At 39.5% G+C, this 21,071-nt stretch overlaps 3 protein-coding genes across 3 annotated transcripts in view; 2 read left to right on the top strand and 1 right to left on the bottom strand.

Moving 5' to 3' along the window:
- Positions 1 to 289: 289 nt before the first annotated feature.
- Positions 290 to 7,151, bottom strand: LOC134753654 (arginine-hydroxylase NDUFAF5, mitochondrial). The gene is made up of 6 exons (XM_063689596.1): positions 6,729 to 7,151; positions 4,407 to 4,558; positions 3,569 to 3,676; positions 2,908 to 3,053; positions 1,393 to 1,576; positions 290 to 499 (listed from the first exon to the last, which is right to left on the bottom strand). Exons 1-6 carry the CDS (start codon positions 7,045 to 7,047, stop codon positions 302 to 304), a joined length of 1,107 nt encoding a protein of 368 aa, XP_063545666.1. The 5' UTR covers positions 7,048 to 7,151; the 3' UTR covers positions 290 to 301.
- Positions 7,152 to 7,423: 272 nt separating this feature from the next.
- Positions 7,424 to 9,709, top strand: LOC134753560 (small integral membrane protein 12). Its single transcript, XM_063689468.1, has 3 exons — positions 7,424 to 7,557; positions 8,040 to 8,169; positions 9,568 to 9,709. The coding sequence occupies exons 2-3, from the start codon at positions 8,040 to 8,042 to the stop codon at positions 9,693 to 9,695; spliced, it is 258 nt and encodes an 85-aa protein (XP_063545538.1). The 5' UTR covers positions 7,424 to 7,557; the 3' UTR covers positions 9,696 to 9,709.
- Positions 9,710 to 12,026: 2,317 nt separating this feature from the next.
- Positions 12,027 to 21,071, top strand: part of LOC134753665 (MAP kinase-activated protein kinase 2) — a 32,188-nt gene continuing 23,143 nt past the window's right edge. The window contains exon 1 of the mRNA XM_063689607.1: positions 12,027 to 12,340. Within this exon, the coding sequence (XP_063545677.1) occupies positions 12,248 to 12,340 (93 nt within the window). The 5' untranslated portion in view covers positions 12,027 to 12,247. The remainder of the gene's footprint in view (positions 12,341 to 21,071) is intronic.

The raw sequence follows: 21,071 nt of genomic DNA, 5'->3' as shown, positions 1-21,071 counted from the left end.
GTCGATTTCGCTGATTAGCGAACTAGACTCCACACTCGCGTTCGCGGTTTCGCGCCGCGATTCGCGCACGAGTGTGGAGGGCGCTTTAGATAATGGAGGTAAAAAGGTTCATTCTTAGAGCCACCTCGCACGAGCGTCTGCCGAGCGTCATCGTCTAGCCAACTCTATGGCTGGTGCTCAGCGCAACGTTGGCGCAACTGCGCAGCGACGCCATTTACCATAGCGCTGACTAGACGCCGATGGACAAGACGCTAGTGTGGGGTGGCCCTTAAAATTAAACTAATTGAACACATTGAACAATTTATTTCTTATCATCATCACTAAGTTCAACAGTCTTCACATCCTTCACAATTTCGTCGATGCGGTGGAGGTCCTTAAGGGAGAGCTGTCCGGAACCGCGGGGTAAAGGCTGCGGCTGGTTGGGAGAAGGCTTCCAACCGAGGAGGTTCACGATCTCGAAGGTCACGGGTACTCCGTGGGATTTGTGCTCGGGTAAGTCCTGAAATCAAAAGTTTTTTTATTTTATTTTGCTTGACTATTTTCACTTTTCGACAGCTCCACCCGACCTTGAAGTAAAAAAGGCGCCTTAGGAGCACGCGAAGCATGCTCCGGATATCGGGTTCCACCCGACGTTAATATTAAGAGCGTCTTAGTAGCTACGTGAGAGCGCGCGAAGGACGCTCCGAATGTCAGGCTTCACCCGACTTTAGCATTAAGAAGAGAGCCTAAGCACCTATAGGGGCATTCCATGAAATTGCCTACCATTGTCCCGTACAAACGCGAGTTTTCTGAAAATGTGCAGGTATAGGAGTTTTCTGTAACAAATGGTCAAAAATAAGACCAAAATAATAATCGTCGGCTTTATACGCCGACAAAAAAGTTCTATTATACGAAATAAAATGCGTTTGTACGAAACAGCCCGTGGAATGCTCCTAATTCCTAAATGAGCATCGGGCTTCACCCGACCTTAATAGTATGGTAACCACTTCAGTAGGTAAGAGCATAGAGTAACTTATACTAGAGCGGTACTGTCATAGTAAATTTTGTAACCCCAGTAAATTCACTGCCATCTGTCGACACACTTTAAAATGAAGATTATAAAAATACGATAGAATGTATTTAAATATAGATAAATGATTTTTTTTATTTGCATTAATTATTTTTATGATTTTGACCCATGTTCTTTCACTGATATGCGTTAAAATTGTTAAATAACAAACGAAACCGTCAACGCCATCTATACGACTGTAGGCCAAAACTAGTAGCGCCCTCTGAACGAGAATAAAATTTTCTTGATTTTCGAGGCACGTTTTTTCCTTAGACTGTATCCATCTATTACGGAGTTATATCTATCTTTGGTAAGAGGTATGTGGGAACTACGATCACACTCACCTTCCCATACATCTCTTCGTAAATCGCCGCGGCGGCGAACTGCACGTCGCGGTTCAACCGCAGCGGGCGGTTAAACGCCGCGTTCGCCTCGCCCAGCGCGCGCAGGTCTTTCATCGCGTGCCACGCGCTCGGGTACCACACTGTGATCGTGTCCACGTCGACGGTTTGTAAAGTGTAGCCGCTCCTGAAATACGCTCGTTTTTAACCGCCTTCCTTTATCTATTCATTCATTTATTCCTTTTTTTATATACCACGTCGGTGGCAAACAAGCATACGGCCCATATTAAACATATTAATAACGGGTCACTCACGTATTTTAAGTCGAAAAACGCTCGACATGTTTCACTCCGTACCGAGCGTAGTTTCTCGCCCCCCCTGCCGGCACCGGCGCCCGCGCCGAGTCATCGGGCGCGGAGGGCTGCGGCCCGCAGTCTGCGCCGGTCCGTTACCGTCGACGCAAGCTCCTGATGATGCTACTCGGTACGGAGTGAAACATGTCGAGCGTTTTTCGACTTAAAATACGTGAGTCACCCGTTATTCATGTTTAATAAGCATACAGCCCGCCTGATGGTAAAGCAGTCACCGTAGCCCATGGACGCCTGCAACTCCAGAGATATGCGAGCGACCATTTAGGTGCTAGGGTTATTACTTTATGAAACATAGTTTTACATGTCAAAAGTTACTTATAAATAGTCAAGTGTTACAAAATATTACCTTAATCTAAATATCACAGCAATGCATTGATGAAGTTTTATTGTTTTTAAAAACATTGAATACAAACATAAATATGAAACATAGATATGTCAAATTTAATAATAAGAATTTCACAAAAGGATCGTCAAACACCAAAATTGTATTTAAAAAAACACCGGACAAGTGTGTCGTACTCGCCCACCGAGGGTTCCGTACTTTTCAGTATTTGTTGTTATAGCGGCAACAGAAATACATCATCTGTGAAAATTTAAGCTGTCTAGCTTACACGGTTCATGAGATACAGCCTGGTGACAGACAGACGGACAGTGGAGTTTTAGTAATAGGGTCCCGTTTTTAGCCTTTGGGTACGGAACCCTAAAAAAATACTAGTCTAGAAACTAATCGCACTTAAACTAACGTGAGACATATTTCAAAATATTTATCAGTACGGTTTTTACTCACTATTATTTTTAGTCGCTTTTGGCGACATGTTTCGGATTCTTTGGGAATCCATCCTCAGGCGCTCGTGTCCGCGGCGGTTGTACGTCGTGCACTGCCCGCGCCGCCCGCCTCATCGCTCGTTGCGCACGCGCTGATGGGGCGGGGGCGGGGGCGGGGGGCGCGGGGCAGTCCGCAGATGGAGTCGTCAAGTGAAGGTCTGGTAGGGCGGCTGTATCGAACGAAGTCAAGCACACTGCACTCACTATGTCCCCGCAAGTAATAATAATAATGAGTAGTGTAATAATAGTGAGTAAAAACCGTACTGATAAATAGTCTAGAAACTGTCTAGAATAAAAATCTAAATATTTGAATTTAACTTACGCATTCAAAAGCCCGCCTATGTCCCGCACTCGTACGAATGGGGAGATGTGTGGAGCCATGCCTCCCAATCTCTCCGTGTCTGCTAGTTGGAGGGACTGTCGGAGCTCCATGAGGGTGTCACCACCGAATAGAGATGCTAGGAATGCCTGCGGAATAAATAAAAACTAGATCGCTGGTGCTAAACTAAACATTAACATCGAGTTGCGAAGGTTATTCAAACCAAAGAGGATATAATGGGATAGAGTGGTACTGTCATAGTAAATTTTGTCTCCATCTAGTACGGAGTTATAGCTATCTTTGCTATACACAAACAAGAGGTTAACCTTTTATAAAGCATATGGGCTATCACTTTGAAATAAAGTTCAAAATCAGGTGGGAAATATATATCCCTTGCCTAATGTTAGTTAAGTTTACGTGGTGACGCGATCGCTTGGACAGGTCTCCACGGAAGACCAGCGTCAAGATACCTGAAAGGTAACTTGACATCAAGCTGAGGGGAGACCTTTTCAGTGACGTTTATGTTTTATATTAATAAAAGTGTATTACATTTAAGCAATACTGTAAGCGTCCTGAATAAATTTATTTTCTTTCTTCTTTCTTTCTTTCTTATAAAGGGCCATGGGAAGCGGGAGTTGAGCGGTTAAACTAAGCAAGTACTTACACCATCAGGTTTCAGCACATTCATAATTTTGTCAAAAGTGCCAGGTAAGTCATTGACCCAGTGCAGACACAGCGAAGACACTACCAGGTCCATGCTGTCCTCGGGCAACTGAAACAAACATAAAGATAAGCTGAATAAGGCATGATTATCACCCGTTTTTTAAACTGCACCCCATCCTCAATTCAAATTCAGTTCAAAATTCAAATAATTTATTTCAGAATAAAAATTCCATATGCAATTAAAGCCTGACCAGTAATATATGATCACGCGCCATGTTGCGGAATTTTAATGGCACTAATTTTTTCATACTATACTGAACTGTCACTCCATACATGAGAACAACAGCGCCCTCTTGGCAATGATCATATATAACTGGTCAGGCTTTAAAATAAAAAACCTAATATTAAATTAAAATTAAATATGGTAGTGCACAAGAAATAAATTATTAATAATATACAATAAAATTACAAGTTTTATGAAATAAATTAAAATAAAATATAATTACAATTTTAATAAATAAATGCATTTACAAATTTCCCCACTGTGGAATGGAGCTCAATCCATCACCGCAGTGTCGGGGAGTCCCACCTCTCGGCCAGTGTTTGTAGCATGGTGTTCGTGGAGCCGCGCACATGCCTCATCGAATTTAAACTGTTGTGAGACATACTAACATTAAATAATTTCCGAAACATGTCGCGCGAGTGACTAAAACAAGTGAGTCTAAACCGTGAAATTATTTAATGTTCACATGGCTCATCATCGAGGCGGCCTGCCAATGATAACTTTGTTGCTTGTACAGAATTAGGTAGATGGTAGATGTTATGCTATAAAAACTTACATCAATTTTCTCCTCATCCATGACCCGCTTCTCAAACTGCACTCCATCCCCAATGATAGCTTTGTCAAGGTGTGTTTGTGATGTATCACAGAGTGTGACTTTCTCTACAGAATCTGGTAGAAGGTGTCTGGAGACATAGCCGCGGCCTGCGCCTAGAATAAGAGTGTTGTATTATTGCAAGACCATATCGTCGCTATACTTACTCAACCTTATATCTGCAACATTCATTTGATGGAAATGTCGCTTTTCTTTTATTCGGAATACGGATGTTTTTGTCATCAAATGAGTGTTGCAAATACGAGGTTGAGTAAGTATAGCGGCGATATGTAAGGTAAAATATTTGTAGGGCTCTAGATATAAAATCATTGTCGGTTCACAATGTCAAAGTTAAAGTGACAAGATGGTTGAATACTTTATCTTATGCTGAGACGGAAAAACTGACAACGAAGGCTTAACCTTCCCACATAATACAAACCTGCAAACATGCACACACTCCTTTTTGGCACACTCACCACCACCCACACAAACACACGCTCACACCCAAACTTGAATATCATGTTTAGATCTTTTAGTTTAGTTTCTGTATTCTTTAGCTTGTATTGTAGTAATTACTTTTAGTATTAAGATATGTTTAATAACGTGGACATAATTGTCAATCGCTCTCGCAGACTTCCAAGATACAGGCTCAGCCTAGTTTGGAGTCTGATGGATATATCGATACACATGTAAACAACTTTTATGATAATAAACTATTTGTATTTGTATTTTTTTTTTTAAAGCTCTCCGAACATAGGCTGAGGTGGTATTGGATTTATGGACATATTATGAGGCGTGGTGAAAGAAGTATGCTCGGGATAAAGATAGCAGACAGGGTAAACAACCACAAAATAAGAAAAACAACAAAAGTGGTAGATGTAAAAACCAAAATGAGAAAATTAAAATGGCAATGGGCAGGGCACATATGCCGTATGGAGAACAGGTGGACGAAGCGTTTGGTGGAATGGTACCCGTACGAAGGGAACAGAGGTCAAGGACACCCGAGGAAGAGATGGAGGGATGTCTTCACCGAAATAACGGGTTTAGATTGGATGAGTAAGGCTCGTGACAGAGCACTGTGGAAGAGCTTGGGGGAGGCCTACGCCACGGAGGCGACTACTATTACCTAACCTGTAAATGTGATTAAATTATTATGTAAATGTAATAGTAGAAATAAAGGTTATTTTATTTTTTTATTTTTTTATGAGGCGTGGTGAAGACCATGTCGTGAAAAAGGCGCTGGCCCTTCAGAAAACCAAAAGGGGACCAGGGCGCCGGCCTGCTACTTGGTGGTCCACCGTGTCAAAGGATTTAGAACGAGCCCAATTAAATCCACAGACAACCCAGGACAGACGGTCCTGGCACATGAGAATGAGAGCCGACCCCAAATAATGGGTTAAAGGCAAAGACAAAGAAGAAGATATAAGGTAGCTGAAGATAGGAAGGCGTGACGCGAGCTTCTGAAGGCCCTCTGCACCTCTGGGGTGCCTTAGAACAACAACATTAACAACATATGTCGGAAATGCATTAATAATAAGGAAACACTAGTTTGGCCCAACACTTCTTCTGCATAGGAGTCATTGGGCTGCTGCTACTTCCTCCACTCTGTAGGTACTCCCTTACTTTATCCCCCATTTTACCAGCTTGGGACATGATTATTTATCACTACATTTCAAGCTTTGAAGAGTATGAAATAGTTAGGTTGTAAAAATACTTTTACTATTTTTTTTCATGGTTTCCAGGTCTGCAAGGTAATGACAATTTATGCATATTTAGAGTATTAAAACATTTCAACTATCAGAGACATCAAAGTAAGCACAAGGTAAACCTTGATTTAAGAGTCCTCGGCGAGCTCGGCCGAATTGCACCTTACCATACAAACATAGTTCCACTCTCATTTTAAAACTATGTGTTGGATTATAATGAAACTTTGTACATACAATGACATGAGGTATATCTAGGTCTGAAATTAGTTTATATAGCTCCAGTTTATAAAACAAACGAAATAGAGCAAACTCAAGTTTTGTATAAAAACTTAAATTTGCTGTATTTTTTTAACTATGGTATCTGAAGCTACATAAACTAATTACAGACATAGATATACCTTATCCTATTGTAAGTACAAAGTTTCAGAGCAATATAGCTAGTAGTTATAAAATGAGAGCGGAACTACGTTTGTATGGAGAACCGAGCTTACCAGACCCTTAACTAACAAAATGTCTTCTGATAACCTTCATGAAGACTTCATACTGTTTATGAGTTGTTTTAGGAAGTATCTTCACTTACCAAGCTCCACAGCATTTTTAAATAGCCTCTTAATATCCAATATTCTATCAGCCGTACGCCATCCAACCTCTTCTTTTATATATTCTGCCAAATGATAATCTTCCCTCTGCGCTGACCGCTCCCTTTGCAGAATCTTCGCCTCTCTGTCAAATATGTTCATAGTGCGGTACACAGAGCTCGCAGTCTTCTTTCTAGCAGCATTTGTGCCTTTACATCTTACTAAAACTTTGGTTGCATTACGTAAATATTTACACTCGTATTTCATGCTGTTTAACCAACATAGCCGGGTTGTGACGGTAAGCAGTTGTGTGTGAGACATTTTGATATTTTTGTTCACTATTTAATACTATAAATAACACAATCTTAACATATTTTTTACATTTTAAAGAGCTGCGAAGATATACGTTTCGAGGTTGTTTTCGTTGTTTGACAGACTGACAGTTGACAGTGCTGACACTGACAGTGACATAACATATGCGTTTAGAAACAACCGAAAATATAATCACACACGATCAGCTTATCGCTGATATGAAGCGTTGACATAAGCGATAAAAATGCTATGCTAGCCCATCCGTTAATATTTTCTGGTAAAAACTTTGGCGAGTGTTAGTGGCCATAAATGTTCAAAAAAAAATGTCAACAGTGTGATGGCTTAAAAGACTTGCATCCAGGCTATAATTGTTTTAAAAAAAAAATGTCAACAGTGTCAACTTTGACTTTGAAGGTTATGCCGATTTTTCATTCAAAGTTTATTTTACAGCGTAAATAAACGTTTATTCTCTATTTACATAATTGTTTAGAGTCTGATAGACACACTTCTGTAACCACAGTAAGTAATTATTTATCAAAAAATCTCACCATAATCTAGTTAAAAAAAAAAAAAAATTATAATAGTTGAAAAAACAAGACACTTTAATTCAGTAATAAATTAGATAAATATACTAAGCTCTCACAACGTGCTTTTTAGCATCGCATATAATTTATACAATGCATGACTAAACCCTAGTAATAGTCATGCATCAGCACTTGACATAATAATTATTTGCCAGTGATAAAGAATAACTGTTATGGGACAATATATGACCATTATCCTGGAGTTACCAACATTATTTCAAACTAATTTGATGAAACACACAATTCATTTATTTTTTTATACCACGTCGGTGGCAATCAAGCATACGGCCCGCCTGATGGTAAGCAGTTACCATAGCCTATGGACGCCTGCAACACCAGAGATATTACATGCGCGATGCTGACCCTTTAAAAACATGTACACTCCTCTTTATATATACTTATAGTTTCATTTTTCAGATGTGGCCAATACTAATGCAGTTTCTCCGGAGCAATGCTCCCTATTTGACACTCCCCTTTGCGGCCATCATCGGCGTTGTAGGATACAACTTAGAGGGATACTTCTCTGATAGATACACTCCTTATAGCAGTAAGTACTTCTTGTGTCTTACTTTGTGAACACGACTTTATTGTCTAAGGTGTAAGAGCGTACACATATTTCACATATTCCATAGTAAATTAAAAAAAAAAAACTATGGAAAACGAAATTAATAACTAGCTTACATCTAAAATAGGCCCTTGAGGCATTGTACCAAGGATGCTGGCGGCATTTCCTCTTACTTAGGTTCCAGGGCGGATTCAGTTTATAGTCGTGGGGAGGGGTCACCTGAGGGCCAACCACGAACCACGTGTGACGTGTTGCCTCTCTGTTGCACTTGTAAATTCGTACGTAAGTGTGACAGGGAGGCAACACGTTGAACGTGGTTCGACTTATTATAAAAATATCTACTGGTCAGGGCTTAAAAATATTGTATAGCAACAATATACATAAACGCAACATTTCACTGACAAAATCGCAAATTCCTTGTTTTCCATACATCCGAAGATCCGAACGGCTTCTAAGCAAAGTGACACAGTGACGTCACAATGTGTTGCCATTCGTGTTAGAGTGTATGCTCAGTAAAGTGGTGTTGCCAGACTTTGACCATCATTTGTGACTTTTGTATTGCTTTAAGACAATGGGTCCCATACAGACATTTGATCCTCAAAACAAACCTGATTGACTGATACCATTAAAAAAATTGTCAACTTCCAATTCATTCATGTAGTCATATAATTTTGCGACTGGGTGTACCGTGTACAGCAAGCTACAAAATTGCATCGCCACTTTATAAATGAATTCTATTCATAATGTGTCCATGTAATTTTGTAGCACGCTGTACGTCTATTAGTACAGTCACGGACTTTAATTGTTGAGCCATTTAGGGTTTACTTTACATTGGACATTTCATACCGTTAGTATTGACAACCAAATTAGCTTGAACCCTAAATGGCTCAACAATGAAAGTCACGAAGTACAACCGCCGCGGACACTCGTGCCTGAGGAAGGATTCCCAACGAATCCGAAACATGTCGCCAAAAGCGACTAAAAATAATAGTGAGTGAAACCATACTGATATAAATATTAAATCATTTTACGGTTTAGACTCACTTGTTTTAGTCACTCGCGCGACATGTTCGTGTTGTGCATGCGCGGCGCGCGGCAGCGGCAGTACGCAATACACGGTCGTCGTGAACGCTGCTCGCACTATTAGTGCTTGAGAAAGGAGACCTAGGCTCTCCGAAACATGTCGCGCGAGTGACTTAAACAAGTGAGTCTAAACCGTAAAATGATTTAATGTTAGTATGTCACACAACAGTTTAAATTTGATATAAATATTTTGAAATATGTCTCACGATAGTTTAATTTCGACAATGAGAGTCCGTGACTGTACCTATAATAAACTAAAAGTTAACGAGTATTGACATAGACAATTTGTTATTGCAGAAGCGATAGGAGACCAGAGACTAGAGAGGCAGGAGGATAACATGCTCGCAGACCCGACTAATGTAGAGAAGCTGAAGTATAAAGAAAATGTTTTAGGGAAAAATGTATCACCGTCGTTACAAAAATAGATAGATAAGATAACAATTATGTAGAGTTAGACCAAGGAAAGTCTGCAACGGTTTTGATAGCACACTCAGTGCAAGTGTTATTTGACGACCGGTCTGGCCTAGTAGGTAACCCTGCCTGTGAAGCCGATGGTACTGGGTTCGAATCCCGGTAAGGGCATTTATTGTGATGAGCACAGATATTTGTTCCTGAGTCATGGGTGTTTTCGTGGAGCAAACAACTACTCGTGTGGCGACCATGGGGAGAAGAGCGTCCTCAAAGTAGACCCCAGATGCGTTGGGACGACGACATTAAGAAGACTGCGGGGAAACAGTGGCTCCAAGTCGCACAGAACCGCGACGAATGGCGCAAAATGAAGGAGGCCTACACCCAAAGGGTAGAAAAAGGCTAAAGAAAGAGAGAGAAGAGGGTGTTTTCTATGTATGTAAGTATTTATATATTATATATATCGTTGTCTGAGTACCCATAACACAAGCCTCCTTGGGCTTACCGTGCGACTTAGTCAATCTGTGTAAGAATGTCCTATAAACGTCACACTACTATGAAATTTTGACGTATAAATAACATTTGTACTGCGTGTGCTATCAAAATCGTTGCAGAATTTTCTTGGTCTAACTCTAGTCTTACCTTAAAGTACGCAGAATAGTAAACTAATGTTTCTAGACCGATAGTTTACTCTATATGTGGCTTTCCATCAGATAAGGGTCCTTAGGCTCAATGTTCATATAATCCTTATCCCATATATGGCCATTGGGTCGTTTTCCTTAAGGTTACAGGCTCACTCCCCTATTAATTTTAACGTGTAAAAGCTTGTTTTATCGTTGGGTCGAAAATGACCCAATGGGCATATGTGCCATTTTCAACCAAAAGGGTACTTATTGTCGCTTGTCAGTAAGGCGCTATTTCCATATAGCTTCAATTAGAAATCAACCTTATCGACAACCGACAATGTGGTACCTTTTGGTTGAAAACGTCACATATATGGATTATGTACATGGAGCATAAGGACCCATCTTTAATGGAAATAAATTATTATGAATTATGAAACGTTCCTTATATGACACATTTTAGACTGGTTCTGTAGCGTTCGACTCGCCGACACTCGATAACCGTAGAGAGACCACACACACACACACCCTCGCAAAATATTTTTCCATTAGTTCATTTTGAATCTTATTCCAATTACTATAAAGTCGTAATTTAATAACCGGTTAAAGCGAGCCAACCTTTTTTTTAATTTAACAATAGACAAAGGATAAGCCGTTCGGGGCCAGCTACAAATCGAACGACTATATAAGAAACTACCCGAATACACCTAACCTATTCTAGACTTGTTAATAACAGCCGTATGATGGTAGTAGACTGATCGTACGGTGATAAAAGTGACGTTTTGCTGTATCACGTCGATAATCGCGACCACCACACAGATAAAATACTGTACCTACAATGTATCCTAGATGTGTTTATAATATCAGTGTTCAACCCTTCGAATCCCATGGACTCAATATCGGGTTAGCATAATTGAATTCTAAAACAGATCATATAAGGTCGTTTTTTGACTGGCCCATGTCGAGCCCGTGGGCTATGACGGAAAATTATAAATACAACTTTAGTTTTTATAATTGAAATATGAATTTAATTGTAAATAGTAGTCACAGACGTTAATATTGTAATAAACGTTATGTTTTAAACACCTGTTTTTAATTAATTACCTTTAATATGTAATAAGTTATAACATAGAGAAATATAAGTAAAGAAAGAGTGGTAATTCCATATTGCTTATATGAGACACCATAAGTAATTTGTCTCACATAAGGCATTCTCCTAGCACATACTTTTCTCCTCCAACCTCCAAGGGTCACCCGACATCCGATATCGGATCGACCAATGTGAATACCAAGTAAAAACCAAAACGCTCTTACTGGCATTCTCTGGATACAGAAATTAACAGACATCTATCAGTGAATAGCGGAACTGTTATAGTAGTTGTTACCAAAGATAGATATAACCAAATATAACTATATCCTCTTTGTTGTTACTAAAAACAAAGGTAGATATAACTCTAAAAAGATATCATTTTTGTAGTCGACATCTAGCGTCAAGTAGCGGAATTATTAGGACTGAATTGTGACAAAATATGGGCCTATAGTTGCAACCGCTGTGTCGCGCGGTCGTCGTGCACGGTCCCAGCCAAACCAGTTCTGCTACTCGCCACTAGATGTCACTGGCGTCGAATAATTTTGTCTATGCCATTCAAAATATTTTTGCGTCGCAGTTGGTAGCATTGTATGAATTACTCATAATTTCACGCTGTAGTATTTGTAATTAGTCTGTGGTAGCGTAGTACAGTGACGACAGCGATTGCCCAACGAGTGTTTGTCATCCGTACGAATTTAGATAAAATTTACAACTGAATTGTTCATTGAACACACGCGAGTGTAGTGAGTAAGTGCAAGATTAAATACGGTGTCAGTGACGAATATTCTGTTATAAGTGAAGAAGCACATGTGTGTAGCAGGCAAAGTTGTTTAGAAACAGTACGCGAACTTTTAACATGAATAACAGTACGAGGCAGCCGAAAACTACGCCTATTACAGACGATTACGATATATCCAATACCGTACTCGGTCTAGGAATTAATGGAAAGGTAAGTTTTTTAGTTTTTACGGTAGAAATCTTAAAAACTTCGTTGCGAAGAATGTTATGTTTACTCGTATGACGTAAATGTGTAATTTTAGACGACGGTTTTTATCTCGTTTTCGTAGACGCCTTTGGTTTGAGTAGACGGGTAAATCCAACATTCAGTTTGAGGAAGTTTTTCACATAGGTAGGTACTATTTAGTTTGTATTGAGGATATTAACTTGTGCTATTTACTTATTTTATACCTACAGTGTCTTGTGTATTTATTACTATGTTTACAAAACAAATTTCAAAATTACAATACAACCATGAACCATGACACTAAATGCCCTCTTTTTATATATTTTTATATTTATTTACACAGAAAACCAAAACAATACTTCATTGCATGTCATAATGTTTAGGTAATGGTATAAAGTAAAACCGGCCAAGTGCGAGTCGGACTCGCGCACGAAGGGTTCCGTACCATTACGCAAAAAAAAACGGCAAAAAAATCACGTTTGTTGTATGGGAGCCCCACTTAAATATTTTTTATTCTCAAATTTAAACTGATGTGAGACATACTAACATTAAACACGGTCGTCGTGAACGCTGCTCGCACTATTAGTGCTTGAGAAAGGAGACCTAGGCTCTCCGAAACATGTCGCGCGAGTGACTAAAACAAGTGAGTCTAAACCGTAAAATGATTTAATTTTATTTTATTCTGTTTTTGGTATTTGTTGTTATAGCGGCAACAGAAATACATCATCTGTGAAAATTTCAACTGTCTAGTTATCACGGTTCATGAGATACAGCCTGGTGACAGACGGACAGCGCAGTCTTAGTAATAGGGTCCCGTTTTTACCCTTTGGGTACGGAACCCTAAAAATGGACTATAAATAGAAATACTGAATCAACAAAAATTTCCACATTAAGTGTATTCGAGTATTATAACTTTCAATATGTCGGCTAATTGCAAAAATTACCCATCACATTAGTCCATTTTTGGAATTACCCGACTGAACTTTTCGGTGTTACCGTAAGACACTTTAATTTGTTAAACCTGCTCACAATATTTCACTAAAACTGTTGAGACCTACAACCTGTTTTTCATGTTACGGAACGTAAAATCCCAAAGAATTGAGAATCTTCTTGATTTAGAGGTCAGTTAATTATTTCTCTGAATGATAATTATTGCGACATAAACGAAATTAATAACTAGCTTAAATCTAAAATAGGCCCGTGAGGCATTGTACCAAGCATGCTGGCGGCATTTCCCCGCTGTATCGCAATGCTGATACGTTGTGCGAGAAAGCCGCCAGCTCTTCGGTCACCAGTTACGTCAATCAGACGCTTCGCGATTTCTGCAAACAACTTATGCGCGCTGGGACCCCATGGACCTAGAGTTTCAACTCCAAATGGAACGAAATGATACTCTCTACCGAGGCTCTTATATTTATTACGTTTTAAAATTTCGGCGCTTTCCGCCGCTCCGCCCGCTTTTACATTAGTCCGTTGGAGGTGGGACGGTGCCAGTGTGTCTACGCAGGTAGCATCCCACACCAACATCCGTCCCAAGCTCCAAGGAACCAAGGACATCCCATCGGGCCTCTTGCCATCATCTCTGATAATGCCAGTCGGCTCAAGAAGAGCGGGTACATTGATGGTGGCAAGAGATCGACGGATTATGTCATTAAGCGACGCATGTCTTGAAAAACGGCCGGCACTTTTATATATCTTGTATGTAAATAAATAATATATTTGCGACATAGATAACAGTATGCAACATAGGCACAACAACATACTTCCGTGAGAATCAGACATACTATCTCCGGATAAAATTTTTATGTTTACAGAATCAATGCTTGTAATTCCTACATATTTATCTTAAAAATAATAAATCAGTAGGTAGGTATAGGCACAAAAACTTGTCAAGTGACAACCCCGTGCAGACACTCACGGCTTGGTCATAAAACTGCGGCGCGCAAAGAAGATTCACGATTCGTGCGCGGTTATAAGTTTCAATTTTGCTTGCAGGCGGCGAGTATAGGTATAATTTTATACCTAAATCTGACTTTTGTGAAGGAGTGAATTTTCTGTACGGTAGTACTATTAGTTATTCTGTGACATAGGTAATACCATGGAAATACGCAGATAAGTGAAGCAACTAATTTTGCTCCCACATGCAAACAGAAACTCTTTGACGATCAGTAAACCTTATTATCATTACCATAAGGTACTATAACTGTCAGTTAAAATGTACGTTGGTTAGTACACACTATTTACATTAAATATCTTATCTTCACGTGGTATCTGCAGTACTTATGTCCATGGAATAAAGATCAGAATTGTGTAAATACAGTTACAAGTGTTACAACATATATTGTAATGTATGGTGACGTTTGAGAAATGGCAAACAATGGGGTAGATATAGATATGACTACTTCTACAGATCAATAAGAGCATGTTTTTAGGGTTCTGTACCCAAAGGGTAAAAACGGGACCCTATTACTAAGACTCCGCTGTCTGTCTGTCTGTCCGTCTGTCACCGGGCTGTATCTCATGAACCGTGATAGCTAGACAGCTGAAATTTTCACAGATGATGTATTTCTGTTGCCGCTATAAGAACAAATACTAAAAACAGAATAAAATAAATATTTAAATGGGGCTCCCATACAACAAACATGATTTTTTTGCTGTTTTTGAACGTAATGGTACGGAACCCTTCGTGCGCGAGTCCGACTCGCACTTGCCCGGTTTTTTTAGTACTAGCCCATAAGATTTCTTCGAGTCCACGAGCACAATGCCAACCTCGAAACGTCGGAGGTAATTTTAAAGCTTAAGTATACGCGATATGTGTATACTGCGTTGGTATTAAGTGTCAAATTTAACAATAAAACCGGCCAAGTGCGAGTCGGACTCGCGCACGAAGGGTACCATACCATTCTGCAAAAAACGGCAAAAAAATCACGCAAGAACGCAGAACATAGGTTCTGCGACGGCGATAACTATATTCTAAAAGTGAAATAATGCTTTTCACGGCGCCAAGCCTATTTTATCAGTTTATAGTATAACAGGCGGTTTAGCATGAGTTGCGTCCTCGCGCGCGAGTCCATACCTACTTGAAGTCGCGCTATCAGACGGACTAATGGATAGTAACAATTATACTTAATCATGATTAGTCATAAATGTGTTTCATTTTATAATGAATCAGAAAATACTATAATGAATTGCTCATTATAGTATTTCCAGTTTTCGAAATAAACCTCCAAAACTTTGAAAAGTAAATGTCTCGTTCCATCACAGATGGGTCCTTATGCTTCAAGTGCAATAAGGTCCTTTTTATCTGAAATTCCAACAGAAATTCTGATAGAAAGGTCCTTATTGCACAATGCACATGAAGCATAAGAATAGGACCCTTCTCTAATGGAAAGCCACAAATATTGAATCAGAACTTTTACTCATTAGTATACTTTCTGGGTTACTACGATTTTTATTTTAGTTGTTTCTTTCGTAAAGGGGCCCACTGACTATCAGTCCGCCGGACGATATCGGCCTGACAGTTGTTCGGAACTGTCAAATTTTTGTTCTAACTGACAGGCCGATATCGTCCGGCGGACTGATAGTCAGTGGACCCCTTTAGATTACGATAAAATTTAGTGGATAGATAGACAACTTTTAGGAACACATCAAATTACTTTATTAAATATTTAAATTTGTGTTTTTTTTTAAGTAGTCTTACATATATAGTCATAAATATATAAATTGTAAACTGAAGTAGATGTCATATATTAATAAAAAACCGGCCAAGTGCGAGTCGGGCTCGCGCACGAAGGGTTCCGTACCATTACGCAAAAAATCGGTAAACAAGATCACGTTTGTTGTATGGGAGCCCCACTTAAATATTTATGTTATTCTGTTTTTAGTATTTGTTGTTATAGCGGCAACAGAAATACATCATCTGTGAAAATTTTAACTGTCTAGCTATCACGGTTCGTGGGATACAGCCTGGTGACAGACGGACAGACAGACAGACAGACAGACGGACAGACAGACAGACAAAGCGGAGTCTTAGTAATAGGGTCCCGTTTTTACCCTTTTGGGTACGGAACTCTAAAAATCACTTGCGTTTCTATGTGTGAACGGCACGTCTGTACACGCGGCATGCACCATTGTGTGAGTAAGTTGCTCGGCAAAAGGTCGTCAATCAGGGGCCCATTTCTCGAAAGGTATTATACATTTCATTTCATTTATTCATTTATTTTATTCTAATAGTATATTTGGGCCAGTTAGTCTCTTTCAGCGACAGGCAAGACAAGGAAGTTGAGCGCCGTGTTCAAAACGCCTGGAAGAGCTACTGGTCCATGAAGGAGCTAATGAAGGGGGACCTTCCAATGTCACTAAAGCGTAAACTCGTTGACATGTGTATTCTGCCTGTCCTAACCTACGGTGCCCAAACATGGTCGCTCACCGAGAGTCAGAAGTCCAAATTGAAGGTTTGCCAGAGAGCAATGGAGCGCAGCATTCTAGGTGTCACAAGGATGGATCTTATCCGAAACACTACACTGCGCTCCAGAACAGGCATAGCTGACGTAGGGGAGAAGACCGCTAGGCTGAAGTGGGACTGGGCAGGTCACGTCTGCCGCATGCATCCGGATAGGTGGGCTAGTATAGCCACCAAGTGGATGCCGCAAAAGAAGCGCGGACGTGGCAGGCCCAGGCGGAGATGGCGGGACGACTTAGACACCTTCACTAATAACTGGCCGGAAACAGCTCAACAACGGGAGTCATGGAAATCTAAGGGAGAGGCCTTTGCCCAGCAGTGGGATACTACAGGTTATAAAAAAAAAAAAGTATGTCCACGAACTGCCAAACAGTATGAGTTTCCATAGCAACGCACTAATAATATTAGTCTAATATCGTTCGAGAAATGGGCCCCTGGTGTCGCGGGGCGAGGTAATTTGAATCGGGGCGGGGCGGTGCGTGGCCGTTCTGTGTGATAATACTATTACTTATTCTGTGTCAATGGTGCTTTGTAGTTTGTAACTGCCTTAGGTGATAGACATTACTGTTGGAAGGGCGATGACTTTAGCTGGCCTTGAGTAACCGGTTATTATTGTTTTTCAGATATTTCCTTAAGAGTGCGCAAAGCTCGGTTCTCCATACAAACGTTAATGCTAACGTTAATGTTAGTTAATGTTAACGTGCGAATGTTTAGAAAACGTAACAGGAAAATATGGGAATGGTTAGAAATGCTTTCGGGAAAGGAAGCTATTAAGGAAAAATAAAATGGTAATAATTGCGAATGGCCAAAATCGCGATCTGGAAAAAAACCGGCCAAGTGCGAGTCGGATTCGCGCACGAAGGGTTCCGTACTATTACGGAAAAACAGCAAAAAAATCACGTTTGTTGTATGGGAGCCCCATTTAAATATTTATATTATTCTATTTTTAGTATTTGTTGTTATAGCGGCAACAGAAATACATCATCATTCATCTGTGAAAATTTAAACTGTCTAGCTATCAAGGTTCATGAGATGCAGCCTGGTGACAGACGGACAGACAGACAGCGAAGTCTTAGTAATAGGGTCCCGTTTTTACCCTTTGGGTACGGAACCCTAAAAATAAAATGGTAAAAATTGCGAATGGCCAAAATTGCGAATGGCCAAAATCGCGATCTGGAAAAAACGATTTCCGGAAGAGAGAGTACACGCTGATCTGATGCTGATGGCGACTGTACTAGCAATGTGCCAAAATTGCAAAGTTCTCGTGAAATGTTCTCGGTATTCTTAGGGTTCCGTACCCAAAGGGTAAAAACGGGACCCTATTACTAAGACTTCGCTGTCTGTCTGTCTGTCTGTCCGTCTGTCACCAGGCTGTATCTCACGAACCGTGATAGCTAGACAGTTGAAATTTTCACAGATGATGTATTGCTGTTGCCTCTATAACAACAAATACTAAAAACAGAATAATATAAATATTTAAGAGGGGCTCTCCCATACAATAAATTTGTTTTTTTTGCCGTTTTTTGCGTAATGGTACGGAAGACGGAACCCTTCGTGCGCGAGCCCAACTCGCACTTGGCCGGTTTTTTTTCCGCACGTTTATTGCCAAAATTTTTTACAGTTTCGATTTCCATGACACTTGAAATAGACGCCAATGAGTGATGTAAATATGTTAAATGACACTCAGTCGTCAACAGTTAAGAACATAATAATCGCTAATCTGAATTTTGAACATATTAATAATGGATCACTCACGTATTTTGATGACTCCTCGGTATACGGAGTGAAACATGTCGAGCGTTTTTCGGCTTAAAATACGTGAGTGACCTGTTATTAATATGTTTAATATGTCTGTGTCTCACGGAAGTTTTGTTATTAAAATCTGAATTTTCTCATGAAATTTTCCAGAGATTTTGAAAAGATTGTTATCTGCTACTTGCACATTGCTACATTGCAGTCGCCATCAGATATATGGGAGCGGCCGAGGCGCTCACAAATATCTGAACACGCCTCTATTGTCTGGGCGTTAGAGTGCTTGTTCATATATTTTTGAGCACCTCGGCCGCTCCGATATATCTGATGGCGACTGAACAACTGCAAACATCTCCTAGTACGAGTTTATCAACTTTATGAATGATATCCGACGATGTGACTTCAATTCGACGAAACTGCGCAGGGGGCGCCACTACCACAATCTGAGGGTCTATCGCGAAACAAGAAAATCGAAATTTCGTTATCCAACATCTCTGTCACTCTTGCATATTCGAGCGATAAGGAGGCAGATAGCGAAATTTCTGATTCGCGTTTCCCGGTAAGTCCTCTGTAAACAAACCGCCTTGATGCATCAATGTCATATTTTATCCGCGAAATATTTGTATCTTCCCTCTCCACCATAGTCTGAAGCTCATTGATCTGAAACAAAACACTTACATGCAGCTGCAGAAAGCTGCGATACTAAATACATGCAGAATCGTTAGAAAGTTTTTGCAATAAGATGAAGCTGGAACCGAATAAGCTGAATAACCTATTTTTAAATGTATATCTTTGACTTTATGTCATCTACTTGGCTTAAACCCGTAGCTGGCATTAACTACCAGCTTATGCTGAGATATAAAAAAAACCCTGAAAATAATAATAATAAAATCATTTATTTCAGACCGAGCTGATCCATAGTTTGTTAGTTACAGAGTATCTTAATAACTATGTTAGTGGCACAATACAAAAACAACAATAATTAAAATTTAACAATACAAATATAAAAACTAAAAACCTAATGTTAATGTAAGTAATTTAAGCATGTCGTTTTAAGACCGTTCCATCGGTTTGCCGCTGTCTTTGTCACATTTCGCAAGAAAGAACGGGAAAGAACATACGAGCCAAGTGTCAATTTTGATCGAATTTTGTCGGTTTTTATTTATTTTAAAAACGTTACCTAACAATATCGAAATTCTAAAGCTAGGAAATTACTATTTATGTTAAGATTGTTTTTTCTTGTTTTTTTGTTTATAGTATCACATAATAAATAACCGAGTAAAGTATGATTAAAAGTCCGAGTTAGAGGTTACTTTGGGAATTAATTGTATCGAGCGAAGTGTCATAATTCGTGTATCGGAAGCTATGTTGTTAAAGATAATATAGTCAATAACTACATATATTTTTTCCACGTCTACGAATATCAACGCCTCTTAGAAAAACAGGATCATATAAGGAGATTTTTCGCCTTCTGGCTCAGGGAACCGCCTTAATGGGAGCGTAAGTTCGATTGTATGGGAGTGGTTTTTTGGCGGCGGGTCCGTGTTTATATCTTGCCGGCGGCTCGCACTGTGTCGCGTAAGAACTCGCCACTTCTTCGTGCTCTCACACTATTGAATGCGCTCCTGACATCAGCTACTGACTGCGATATGTTTGCGTGGCGATGGACGGCTGTGTGCAGTGAATGTCTGAGGTTTTGTGAGAGGATGGATGATAGGTGCTCAACTGTAATAATTTAGTGTTGTTAATATATCATAGTACTAGTTGTAATTTAAATGTAATTAACTTTCATGGCGCATTAGTTTTACACTGTAATGTCATGTAAATGTGTTTTCAATAAATAAATCTTACGTTACTTCAACTAAATGTGCGTATGGCGTATGGCCCAGGATAAATGAAAATCCTTAGTTATTTTCCTACCTCAAACAAAGTAGTGTTTTTACTACGCGCTAGTTTTCCTATGACGTCACATTGCACCGTAAGTGTTAGCGTTAGCGCCGGTTTTGTGCTAGCAAATAAGGTCTTATGTATCGTACATACCTACTATAGGTACATATATACATAGAGTAACTTATACTAGAGCGGTACTATCATAGTAAATTTTGTAACCACAGTAAATTCACTGCCATCTATCGACACACTTTAAAACTAAAAATGAAGATTTATAAAAATACGATAAAATGTATTTAAATATGGATAAATGTTTTTTTTTTTATTTGCATTAATTATTTTTATGATTTTGACCCATGTTCTTTCACTGATATGCGTTAAAATTGTTAAATAACAAACGAAACCGTCAACGCCATCTATACGACAGTAGGCCAAAGCTAGTAGCGCCCTCTGAAAGAGAATCAAATTTTCTTGATTTTCGAGGCACGTTTTTTCCTTAGACTGTATTCATCTATTACGGAGTTATATCTATCTTTGATATATATGATTACTATCATTCATAAATTCTACTTTATGATGTGTTTAATTGCCGATTTGGATAAATATTTGTTT

Source organism: Cydia strobilella, chromosome 27 (genome assembly GCF_947568885.1).
Source record: "Cydia strobilella chromosome 27, ilCydStro3.1, whole genome shotgun sequence".
NCBI lineage: Eukaryota > Metazoa > Arthropoda > Insecta > Lepidoptera > Tortricidae > Cydia > Cydia strobilella.
This window is presented reverse-complemented; position numbering and strand designations above follow the sequence as displayed.

Bases quoted from the DNA above. Each gene is read 5' to 3' on its own strand.
- LOC134753654 (XM_063689596.1), bottom strand. From the start codon at position 7,047: ATGTCTCACACACAACTGCTTACCGTCACAACCCGGCTATGTTGGTTA. The intron at 1,577-2,907 runs GTAAGTTAAATT...AGCGTATTTCAG, and splicing joins ATAGGCGGGCTTTTGAATGC to GAGCGGCTACACTTTACAAA. The intron at 500-1,392 runs GTGAGTGTGATC...TTTTGATTTCAG, and splicing joins ACGAAGAGATGTATGGGAAG to GACTTACCCGAGCACAAATC.
- LOC134753560 (XM_063689468.1), top strand. From the start codon at position 8,040: ATGTGGCCAATACTAATGCAGTTTCTCCGGAGCAATGCTCCCTATTTG. The intron at 8,170-9,567 runs GTAAGTACTTCT...TTGTTATTGCAG, and splicing joins TAGATACACTCCTTATAGCA to AAGCGATAGGAGACCAGAGA.